At 45.3% G+C, this 12501-nt stretch overlaps 2 protein-coding genes across 2 annotated transcripts; one reads left to right on the top strand and one right to left on the bottom strand.

Moving 5' to 3' along the window:
- Positions 1–1619: 1619 nt before the first annotated feature.
- Positions 1620–8610, top strand: LOC140574768 (aldo-keto reductase family 1 member B1). The gene is made up of 10 exons (XM_072694724.1): positions 1620–2057; positions 3689–3859; positions 4018–4134; positions 6471–6548; positions 6636–6752; positions 6849–6961; positions 7044–7131; positions 7243–7326; positions 8181–8263; positions 8359–8610. The coding sequence occupies exons 1-10, from the start codon at positions 1968–1970 to the stop codon at positions 8390–8392; spliced, it is 975 nt and encodes a 324-aa protein (XP_072550825.1). The 5' UTR covers positions 1620–1967; the 3' UTR covers positions 8393–8610.
- On the bottom strand, positions 6952–12193 carry klhl36 (kelch-like family member 36). Its single transcript, XM_072694723.1, has 5 exons — positions 12058–12193; positions 11089–11172; positions 9927–11000; positions 9678–9835; positions 6952–9582 (listed from the first exon to the last, which is right to left on the bottom strand). The coding sequence occupies exons 1-5, from the start codon at positions 12058–12060 to the stop codon at positions 9000–9002; spliced, it is 1902 nt and encodes a 633-aa protein (XP_072550824.1). The 5' UTR covers positions 12061–12193; the 3' UTR covers positions 6952–8999.
- Positions 12194–12501: the final 308 nt, after the last annotated feature.

Here is a 12501-nt window from a genome sequence, read left to right as displayed (position 1 = left end):
CATATATATATATATAATATTTAATATTATTAAATATATATATATATAAAATAAACTTAACTTTAACATTTAAATATTCTCAGTAATATTTGTCCCAGTCCAGCCCTGTCCTGTTTATTTAAAGTCCACATTTTGTCCCTGTCTAGCTATATCCATATAAAGTCCACATTTAATCCCAGTCCAGCCCTGTCCATTAAAAGTCCACATTTTATCCCAGTCCAGCCATGTCCATTTAAAGTCCACATTTTGTCCCAGTTCAGCCATGTCCATTTAAAGTCCACATTTTATCCTAGTCCAGCCCTGTCCATTTAAAGTCCACATTTTGTCCCAGTCCAGCCCTGTCCATTTAAAGTCCACATTTTGTCCCAGTCCAGCCCCGTCCCTTAAAAGTCCACATTTTGCTCCAGTCCAGCCCTGTCCATTTAAAGTCCACATTTGTTCTCCAATCCAGCCCTGTCCCTTAGAAGTCCACATTTTATCCCAGTCCAGCCCTGTCCATATAAAGTCCAATTCGGAAATCTTCATAGTTTGAAAGATTTCATCCACCAATACTTGACAAAACATATTACATTAAACATAATATTTAATATTTACATTATTTAGCAGACACTCTTATCCAAAGCGACTTACAAGGTTACTGGTATTACAGAGGAGGACCAAGGTAGTGTTAGGAGTCTTCCCCAGGACTCTTATTGGTGTAGCGCAGCATAGTCACCCAGACTGGGATTCGAACCCCAGTCTCCCACATGGTGTGGCAGCTCACTGGCAAGTAGTGGTGTTTTCTGTTGCGCCACACCAATCACACAATTATTTAATATATTATTATAACATTATAATAATTATTTATTGTGCTGAGAATTGCTTTTCTATGTTATGTTAAAACAGTCAGCCATAGCATTAAAACCACAGGCACCTGTCGAGAGGGGGAATCTATGTATTAAGCAACAATAAACAGTCAGTTCTTGAAGGTTAAAAATGAGTGAGTGTAAGCCTCTAAACAACTGATCTTCTGGGTGTTCCCGTTATGCAGTGGTCAGTACCTACCAAAAATGCTCCAAGAAAGGACAACTGGACCCGCTGCTGACATCCTGCTGGATACAACAGTCCAGGCCTCTGATGCATCAAAGTTTTGGGGGCATGAGTGGGGCCTACTGGGGTTAGGTAGGTGGATTTAATATTATGGCTGATCTGTGGTTTTAAATTGAAATCTATTATTGAACCTAGACTAATTCTCTCTAGTCGCAGGCTGACATTGCCACCTTTATTATGCCATATAGCTGTTTATTTAGCAAGGACATGCAACCTGCCAAGTTTTACACATTTTAGCATGGATAACTTACTGATGATCTTCCAGTGCACCCATATGCCATATTCACACTGGTTACCTACTAGTAGTGGGATTGTGCATGTTTTATCATAACTAATAAATCAGTGAAATGTGGTTTATACATCATATTTGAAAAGTGCTGCACTTTTACACAATTTCACAACATAGAAGTCTGACATACGGTCAGGGTTCCTTTTAAAATACACGTTGAGAAAGAGAGAGCGAGGGAGCGAGGGAGCGAGAGAGCGAGGGAAAGAGAAAGCATTCTCGCTTCCTTATTTTCACATTGTTCTGGAGGAAATGGCAGATTGTCACATGAGCTTAGGTGTTAAGGTCACTTTCCTCAATTTAGTCAACAGGCTGGAGTGCACACGTACATAATAGTGGTAAATAATCTACACACACACAGACACACAGGCCCACACCCTCAGTGTAAGGTTCAATGATTAACTGTTGCGATAAAGAGAGAGAGAGAGAAGGCAGAGGACAGAGAGAGAGAGAGAGAGACTGTGCAGTGAAGCAGAGAAAAGAAGGAAAGAAAAGGGGAACTGGAGAAGAAACGGCAGGAAGACAGGAAGGACCAGCCAGTCCACTTATCTGACATTTGTTTTGTGCTGCAAAAAAAAAAAAATCATTCCCCATGGAGGAGAGCACTGAACAACCTAGAAAGATAGAACTCAATGATGGCACCTTCATGCCACTGCTGGGGCTGGGAACATGGAAGTCAAAGGTAGGATTACCTTACTGTACTGTTTGTATGCAGTTTGATTGGTAACCAGTATACAGGTCTGGTGGGGTTATGGCTATTTCACTCTCAAACTGGTCTGACCCAGGTCCTCCTGATCTCATGTATGTCTCTGTCCCACCACAATTGGAGACGTTTGTAATGGGACTCAAGCTAACCCTCTACCTAAAAGACCCGTGCCATACATAATCCAATTCAAGGGAATTTACTGAGCACTGACAAACTGAGCTAGCCAATAATACATGCCCGTATGATTTGGATAGAGCTAAAACTGTAAGAAAGGTTACAATGGCATCCAAAAGTTAGTGCACCTGTGGACAAACCTTCTGTTGCTGTGAATAGTTAAGTGAGTAGAGGATGAACCAAAAATCTCCAAAAAGCATGAAGTTAAAGAACAAACATTTTATTCAAAATAAGTCGTTTATTTTTTGAGGAAAGAAAAAGCATTGAGCTTGAGCACTCCAAGAGGTTTGAGATCTTCTCAAAGTCTGAGACCTTAAATAGTTTGTGGTTAAAATGTCAAAGCTTTATAAACACTCGGACTTCTTAAACAGCAGCCATGGGATCCTCTAAGCAGCTGCCTAGCACTCTTAACGTTCAATCAACTGATGCCCAACAAGTAGGAGAAGGCCATATGAAGATAGCAGAGCATTTTCAGGCAGCAGTAATGTCCATTGGTGGAGGACAGGTGGAGGTCTTAAAGACCAAGCAAACTGAGCTCTGACAGTTGTTATGGCTAGAAAGGCTAATCAAAACCCCAGGCTGACTGCAAAAGACCTTCAGCAAGATTTAGCAGACCCTGGAGTGGAGCGATACCTGAACAAATATAAACTTCATTAAAAAGTCTTCAAAAAAAAAATGTAGTGTTCAAATTTTTCAAAGGAATATCCAAACAAGTCTGATGCATTCTGGAAACACATTTTGTGGCCTGATGAAGTGAAAACTTTGAAAAATTTGTGGCTGCAATAAAAAGAACACCTCTCCAACTGTTAAGCATGGGGGCGGGTCATTCATGTTTTGGTTTGGGATGCAGCCAGTGGCACAGAGAACATCTCACTGGTGGAGGGATGAATTCAATTAAATACCTGCCAGTTCCAGAAGCAAACACCTCACCATACGTAAAAGAAAACCAAATGGACAACTTCAAGACAACTTCGCAGTCCTCTAACCTGAGCATCGTTTAAAATCTGTGGCTAGACCTCAAAAGTGCAGCACGGTGGCGCAAGAAACCCAAAGAACTAGAAGCCTTTTGCCCAGACAAGAATCGAAAGGCTCCATTATCTGCTACAAACAGTGCTTACAAGCTGTGATAATTGGCGAAAGGGTGTAACTAAGTAGTAATCATGCAGAGTTCCCAAACTTTTGCTTTGGGCCCTTTTCTGTTGTTGTTATTTTGAACGGTAAAAGATGGAAATACGTAATGGATATTTTGACCAGGAGTTCCAAGTCACTTCTAAATCCAAATGCATCCAGTGCATGTAGTCAAAAATACTACATAGTCTACATTTGACGTGATCCGACAGGTCCTAGAGAAATTCAAGTGGAGTACCCCAGTAGTGTTCCTCTTTCTTTCTCTGGGGAAACTGAAACACACCTTTTTTCTGTTTGGTCATCAGAGCACAAGTTCAGAACAATGTCAAGCAGCGATTGAGACAGCAATAGCTGCCGGCTACCGTCACCTGGACACGGCCCACAGCTATCAGAATGAGGTGGAGCTGGGAAAAGCCCTCCGCTCCAAGATGCAGCAGGGCATCATTCGACGTGAGGACATGTTTGTTGTAAGCAAGGTGAGTCAGTCTTACAGACGGTACCCTGTGGAAAGTTCAAAATCAGACGCTGGTCTAGGAGTGTGACGATGCCTCACGGCCCCTTCAGCCAGCCACTCGCCAATAACTGGGAAATCTCAGCAGACGGGCTAATGAAGTATCTGTTTTCTTGTGCGCAGCTGTGGTGCACTTATCATGCCCCCGAGGACGTCCCTGTTTGTCTGAATAAATCTCTCAGTGATCTCCAACTGGACGACCTGGACCTGTACCTGGTGCACTTCCCTGTGGGACTAAAGGTGACACTACAGCAGTGAATTTATGCGTATAAGTGTTTGTTTGTTTGTTTGTTTGTTTGCTTGTTTGTTTTTAATTAGTGTGAATGTAAGTGACAGGTCAGGAGAGTAAATTAGTAAAATCATAAAAATACAACCATTCAAGCTGAATTTAACATTAGCAACATTTAACCTTAGTATTAGCCAAGCTAACTAGCTAATATAAAAAAAACTTTAGCATTAGCCAACCAAATCGATCTTTCCAACTAAATTAGTTGAACCGCTTCCAAGCTAACTAGCTAATATAAAAAACTTTAAAAAGCATTAGCCAACCAAAATGATCTTTTAAATTTTAATGGATGAATAATTTCTAAGCTAACTAGCTAATATAAAAAATCGTAGTATTAGCCAATCAAAACAATATTTCCAACTGTAACGGATTAACTGCTTCTAGGCTAACGAGATAATATAAAAAATAACTTTAGCATTAGCCAACCAAAACAATCTTTCCAACTACATTAGTTGAATCGCTTCCAAGCTAACTAGCTAATATAAAAATCTTAGCATTAGCCAATTAAAACGACCTTTCCAACTGTAACGGATGAACCGCTTCTAAGCTAAATGGCTAATCTAAAAAAAATAAATAAACAAACAAACAAAAAAAAATAAATGACACTAAAATGACTAAAATGTTAATTATGTTGCAAAAAACAAGTTTAACCAAATGTGCTTCACTTATTCCTAGTTTTTTTACACTTCCAACATAATAAAGGCATCAAAACGATGAGAAATGTCATTTTAGCAAAATATCATTTTAAAATGTACGTAGTAAACATTAGCCGTTACTTGTTGCAAATGAGGAAGGGTAGCTTAGCCCTGGACAGCTAAACACATGTGGAGAGGAGCACTGACTTCTTTCTGTATCTTCTGTTAAAACACACTGACCACATCTGAAAAAGTCTTTATGTACATAGAAACCCTTTCACCACAGGATTTTCATCTCTCTAATTTCTCTTTATATTACACCACGTAAGCATGTTGTCTGAAATAGCATTAGGCTATTTGCTTTTTGCTTGAAACTGTAAGATTAATACTGGATTTTCTGCCACAATATCTCACCAAATCAGATAACCACCCCGTCTTTAACACAGAGATGATAAAACTGAGAAGCTAGGAGGACTTAGTTAGAAGATCTGGAGCTTCTAGAATGGAGTCAGGATCCATAGAGTGTTACAGGCTCGTCTGGTCATGTGTTTGTGTTTGTTAAATGGGATTAATCAGATACACTACTCTCAAAAATGTTAGGGATATTTGTCTTTCGGGTGAAATTTCAGGACGAACAGGTGCTGGATCCGTGAATGGACCAATAGATTCCCTGGTTCCATTAGAATTGGTATTTAAACAGTCACGCTTTTCACATCATAAGACCAAGATGACACCTAACGATTGGTCAACAGTACCTCGCCCTTGCAAGGCTTCTAACAGGATGTTCTCAGACGGAAGTGGCCACTGAGCTTAGAGTGTCACAGTGTGTCATCAGCAGGTTGCAACAGAGCTACAGAGAGACTGGAAGAGTCACATAATGGCATGGAAGTGGACGTCGTCCCACACTGATGACCGCTGCATTGTGAACAGTGCCCTATGGAAACCATTCGTGCTAGACGACCTGCAAGGGTGCCTGACCACACCACCAGGCACAGGTGTCATCGCCTTGCATGGGTTGGGGAGCATTTATGCTGGACGAAGGACCAGTGGGCCTCAGTGCTATTCGCTGATGCTTTCTGGGAAGCCGAAATGATGACCACTGACGATGTTGGAGACGTCAAGGAGGGCGCTATGCATCAGGCATTGTTGGCACCAGACGAGCCTCTGCTGCTGGTGGTGGTGGTACAGTGTGGGCAGGCATGTCTGGTCAATACAGAACTGCCCTACACTTTGTGAATGGTACAGTAACGAGCCCATACTACCTGAATAACATCATTAATCCAGGCATTGTGCCTCTGCATGAACAGCACAGGCCTAATTACACCTTCATGGATGACAATGCTCCAGCTCATTGAGCTCGCATCAGCAGGGAACGGCTGCTGGAGACTGGGGTACCTCAAATGGAGTGGCCTGCACTTTCTTCAGACCTAAATCCCATAGAAAACTTATGGGATCAACCGAGTCGCCGTGTAGAGGCTTGTAACGCTGCACCCCAGAACCTCAATGACCTGAGGGCCGCCCTTCGAGAAAAGGGGGGTGCAATGAGTCGACAGCATGTTGTAAACAGCATGAGACGTCGTTGTCGAGCTGTAACTGATGCTCACATGCACGAGAAGTTACACCCTATAGATCGGCTTGTTCCTTTTCCCCCACAGAAAGTTGGTGACGAGCTCTTCCCAGTGAAGGACGGACAGCTTCTAGCGACAGACATTGACTATGTGGATGTGTGGAGGGTAAGACAAGCCTTCTGTGATCTGTAGAATCCATACCCTGTGAACAGGTTCCTGATCGGTGAGTGTTCTGTGCATGCATATGTTCAGGGGATGGAGGCTTTGAAGGCTTCTGGAAAAGTGAAGAGTATTGGTGTGTCCAACTTCTCAATCGAACAACTTGAGAGGCTGCTGTCTGTGGCTAAAGTGCCTCCAGCTGTCAATCAGGTACTAAGCTAGTGTAGATGTACTTCCACACTGTACTTTTTTTCTGTTTTACGAGACCTACTGCAGTCACGATGGTATGCGTGTTTCCATCTGTAGGTAGAGCTTCATCCTTACCTGGTGCAGTCTGAGCTGATCGAATACTGCAAGTCGAAGAAGATAGTACTTGTGGCGTACAGTCCCTTTGGCTCACCAGACAGACCCAAAGAGCTGTGAGTTCATCTGGAGGACAGTTTATTTAAATCTAAGTCTTGTCCTGAAATAGCTAAACTCCCCCCGATCTCCTCCACACAGTCATAGGGGAAACAAAGACCCTGAAAAGCTGCTGGAGGACCCTGTGGTTGGGAAGATTGCGGCAAAGCACAAACGGACTCCTGCACAGGTCATACGAATCAAGACAGAAACGTAGCTGTTTGTGTGTGTGTGTGTGTGCGCGTTAATGTCTCAGCGTATTGCAGCGTACCCCACAAGATGAATCTTGGGTGTTTTGCAGATTTTGCTACGGTATCACATTGAACAGGACATCGCAGTGATTCCAAAGAGTGTTAAACCCAACCATATCCTAGAGAACACAAAGGTAACTCATCCCTGTGTTTCAGACATGGTCTGCATGTGTTAGTTTGCATGGAAAAGCAGTCATGCAAAATAATTGCTTCACCGTATCTTCATTGGAATGACTCAAAACAAGGTACACAATATGGACAAAAGTATTGGGACACCTGCTTATAGATAGTTTCTCCAGAAATCAGGGGTATTACAAAAACAGTATATCCTTTTTTGGTGGAAATAACTGTCTCTAATGTCCAGGGAAGGCCCTCTACTCATTTTTGGAGGAGCACTGCTGTGAGGATTTAAGTACATTTAGCAACAACAGTGTTGGTGAGGTCAGGATGTTTGATGACGATCACCATCCCACCTCATCCCCAACTCATCCCAAAAGTACTGCATGGAGCACCAACCATCATTCCAGAGAACACAGTTCCAATGCTCCGCAGCTCAATGCTAGGGGGCTTTACACCCCTCTAGCCCACGCCTGGCATTAAGCAGCATGGTGCCATTAGGTTCATGTTTATCCGCTCCAGAACGTCCTATCCTATTGGCAGCACTTCTCTACAGCGACTAAGGGAGCTGTGTTCATTTGCACATCGGTCTCAGCAATGGATGCAGTAGCTTAAAGTAGCTGAATGTTTATTTATTATCAGGGGTGTCCACAAACATTTGGACATATAGTGTATATTTGAGCATAGCAAGAGTGGTGAACCTTTCTGGAGGACCAGAGTTCAGCACAGTTTGGAGATGTTCCTGCTCAAGCAACCTTTGATTCAGAACTCAGGGCAGGAAAACCACTGAACTGTGCTGAACACCAGCTCTCCAGGACTGCAGTGCACCACCCCTGATCCACAATAATGTCCTGTTTGAATGTGAGTGCAGATCTTTGACTTCCACCTGGACGACGAGGATATGAAAGCACTTAAGTCTCTGAATCGTGGCTGGAAGGCCTGCATCTTGGAACAGTAAGCGTACAGTCTTCTCACTAACCTTTTAAACTAATGCTGTAACTAGAACACAGTTCCTTACTGGTTAACACGGGTGTGCTTTCGTCCCCCAGGTTGGAGACCCATCCTTTCTACCCCTTCAAGTAAATCATAGAGCATGGCAGACATACAAAGGACAAAGGACGGTGCCTCCATTGCTGCCTGCACTGCTGCTGCTGTTCTAAACAGTCGAACAAAGTCATTTTCTGTAGGCTGACTCTAGGCCGTCATTCAATAACTATGCAATATACTGTGATCCCACGTTGCACTGTGGTAATCTGAGGCAGCTAGACCCTCTGAGTGAATTAAACCTGTTTAAACAGTGATTGGCCATGTGTTTAATGTTTTAATGTAATACTCAAAATGTTTGCCCATGTTAATCCACATCATGAAGAGGTTCTCCGACATGTTAACTGAAATGGCAAGCATTACACACGATCCAGTGGTGGAAAACATGCCGTCGGATTTGTGCTTTGACAAAATTCACATTATTCCGGCCCAGAGTATAATCCCCCAAGGGCTGAAGAGGCACCTCCAAAACCATACATTAGTCAACCAACAAATTCAGAAACCACTCCACTCCACACAGCAGTTCACTCCAGCCCATCTCTTCTATCAGCAGTTCAAAAATACTGATCTCAGATCAGCTTAAGCTGCATGTTGAGAACATACACAAACGCACACCTCACGGCACCAGAGCACCCTCCTCCTACAGTCATCTGTCTTGTCCTTGACTGGGACTCTGCCTCTCCTTCTCCCTCTGTCCTGTCCTGTTCTGCTCCGAACTGCAGGACTGTCGAGGTCGGACCGTGCAAACGCAGGCTGATGCTCCAGCAATGTACCTTGGCAGGTTGGGTCCCATCACCCACTGGCCCTTCTCTGGAACAAACACCTGGGTGTTTTCCGAGAAGTCCATGCGCTCCCAGGTGTAGCCTCCCATGACATAGATCTTGCCGTTCCACACTGCTACTGCCGCCTCGCTGTTGGGAAAGCGCAGTGGCGCGATCCTACTCCACTGCTCGGTCTGTGGGTCGAAGGCCTCCACCTCCAGCACGTCGAATCGCTCCATGCTGTCCTCGTGGTCGTCACTGCCTCCGATGACGTAGATTTTGTCCTGCAGTGACGTCATGCAGTGCCAGCCTCGAGCCAAGGACATGGCCTGCCTCTCTGTCCATGTGTCGCCAGTACTGGGGTCATAGCTCAGCATGTCACGCCGGTAGGGTCCGATCTGATAGTCGTGGCCTCCTGAGATGTACACTACGTCTTTGTGTGTGGTGCCTGCATGACCATATGTAAACCTGAAAGAAGATGCATGAAGATATTTTCAAGAATTCAGACGGGGCAAAAGCTTACTTTACGACACTGTTCTATTAAAGAGAAGAAGAGGGATGACCTGGGCAGTCCTGCGACGTAGGCCCAGTAATCCTCAACAGGATGGTAGACCTCCACAGATGAAAGTGCACCACTATCGTTGCGTCCTCCAACAGCAATCAGGCATTCACCCATCGTGCCCAGATAGAAATCTACCCGTCGCTGATTCATCGTGGCACCCTGTAACAAGAGAGTGGACAAGACTCACAAACTGAGGCAACACGCCCTCAAGGTCAATAGTTCGGTTATGCAACAGTTTGGGGCCGCTTACCTTGACCCATGTATTGTTGCGTGGATCATATCGGTAGAGTAAGTTACTCGCTGCCCCTCCTCCATTGTCCCGTGAGGAGCTTCCACCTGCTGTGAAGATGAATCCTCCCAAGACTGCCACGCAGTGGTGACTCCTCTGTGCCGGCAACTGGGTCTCCACCTCCCACGTCCCTGCTTCTTCGTCCAGCCAGCACACCTCGGTGCTAAGCTCCTCCCCACGCTCATACACCTCTCCTCCAACCAGCAGGAGCCGCTCTACCCCGCCTCTTAGCTTCGAGCGGGTCGTCTGCATCACGGGCTGGGCGCTGACTCGGGCGTGGTAGCCCAGCGCCTCCTCCACCAGAGCTTCGCAACCAGACTCTGAAGGCAGAAGGGAGCGCACTGCCGGCAACACACGCTCCATCAGCTCCTCCGGGGAGATCAGTTCAAAGCGAATGTGGGACAGGAGCTGACGGGCGAAGGCTGGCCGCTCGGGTCTTTGGGTCAGCCACTGCAGGGCAGCCTGAAGGAGTGCCTGTTCACTCTCATAATGCACCTGCTCGCTCGCCAGGTACGAGCACAGCTTGGACACGCGCACGTCCCTCAGGAACTCAGTAGTGAAGGAAAGCGTGGAGAACCGCTCCAGGATGAAGCGGTCTATGAAGGCATCCAACCTGTCCAGGCTGTAGAGTAAGGCCAGTTCCTGCAGGTACAGGTAGTTCTCCTCGCTCACCTCCTTCTCCAGATACTGGCAGCAGAAATCTACCGCCCGCCACACCTGCAGCAGGTGTGCCGTCTCCAGCACATAGTCAATGTTTCCACCGTCCAAAGGCAACTCACCGCTGTACAGAAAGTCCACGACCGCTTTCACGCCAACGTAGGAGGCTCCAACTAGCTCCACCTCAGCTTGACGCTCCTCTCGCATGCCAAGGGTGAACATGGCCTGGAAGTAAGGGCTGGAGACTGCCAGCAGGGCACGGTGCGCAGGCACTCGCTGGTCGTTGGCCAACAAGACCACGTCACACAGCTGACCACACTCTCTCTGCTCATTCAAACCCTGCAGGAGATAGCTGGCCTGGTCTGCCCATCGATAAACCTGTCGCAAAGGAGATGTAAGAGATGCATGATGAGATCTACTGGGTTAAAGGATTCATCATCAGTTTGGACAGGGCCAAAACACACACCTTTGAAGACTCACTGATCCGATGTGGGCGTGAAAGACGAGCCTGCCTCCCACCATCCATCGTGTCATCTCCCTCTAAAACGATCTATAAATTAAGAAACAATACATATCATGACTCTATGACTATAGGGACAATAGTATTGGGACACCTGCTCATTCATTGTTTCCTACGAATTCCTACGAGGTATTAAAAAGAGGTCATCCAGCTTTTGTTGAAGTAACTGGCTCTACTGTCCAGGGAAGAAGGATTTACTAGATTTTGAAGACACTGCCGTGAGGATTTGATTGCATATAGCCACTGTTAGTAAGGTCCGGATGTTGGATGATCACCACCAAACCTTCACTGCTCCACAGCTCAACACTGGGGGGCTTATACCTACCCTCCTCCTCCTCCTCCTCCTCCTCCTACCTAGCCCATCTCTGGCATTATGCAGCATGGTGCCAACTGGTCAATGTTTATGTCCTCCAGGAAGTCCTATTGTATAGGCAGTCCTTCTCAACAGGGACTAGACAAGCTGTGCCAGCAATGGGGGCAACTTAATGCAGCATGTAGCTGAATGCATTCATCAGAAGGGGTGGGGTGTCCACAAATATTTGGACATATAGTGTCCTCCTATTAATGTACATTAATGTAGTCCTGGGCTGAGAGTGAAGTCGACAGCTAACGTTAACAGGTTTGAGAGGCAAGTTAAGCTCGTTTACACTGAAACTCTCAAACTTAATAGCAATTAATACGTAATTCTACAGAATTATGAAAGCACTAATAATCATAAAACACAAGCTGTGGTTGTTATCAGCCTCCCTGGACAGTCAGCTACAGCAGCTACAGCAGGGAAACACCACTATCAACAGCAGAGCCTGGAGCTCCACACAGACAGCACAATAGTTCGCTAGCCAGGCGAATCTGCTGCCTGCTCTTCTCCTCTCTCTGTGATGACAACCAGGCGATAAGGAGAGCACATCACTTTACCATCGTGCCATTCTGTTCCTGGGGAAATGGCTCCTTTAAAAAGCTGCAATTATTAGAAACAATCCCGACCGTGAAAAGCTTTAGGAGCCGTGAAGCTCACTTCAACACTTTAGCCAGCCGAGCTACCTCGTTTTTGGACCTCTGCTTTTCATAATAAAAGTCACGTCCCTGACACAGTGACATGCACTGTAAATCTGTAACCCCCCCCCCCCCCCCCCCCCAAAAAAAAGAGGCACTGATGTGGATCAGAGGTCCCTGATCTTCTCCACCACGGTATTTTATCACAACCAGGCAGGAGCACACATCTCATCAACTGAGGACCAACTGATTAATGAGGTGGATTTAATCAGGCCCTAAGATTGGTGGGCTCTTTTATTATATAGTATAGTACATAATTATATTTTGTATTATATAGTATAGTATATAGTACATATTGTATTACAC

This window comes from Salminus brasiliensis, chromosome 13 (assembly GCF_030463535.1).
Source record: "Salminus brasiliensis chromosome 13, fSalBra1.hap2, whole genome shotgun sequence".
Taxonomy (NCBI): domain Eukaryota; kingdom Metazoa; phylum Chordata; class Actinopteri; order Characiformes; family Bryconidae; genus Salminus; species Salminus brasiliensis.
Note: the sequence above shows the minus strand (reverse complement) of the source record. Positions and strands in the feature narration are given on the sequence as shown.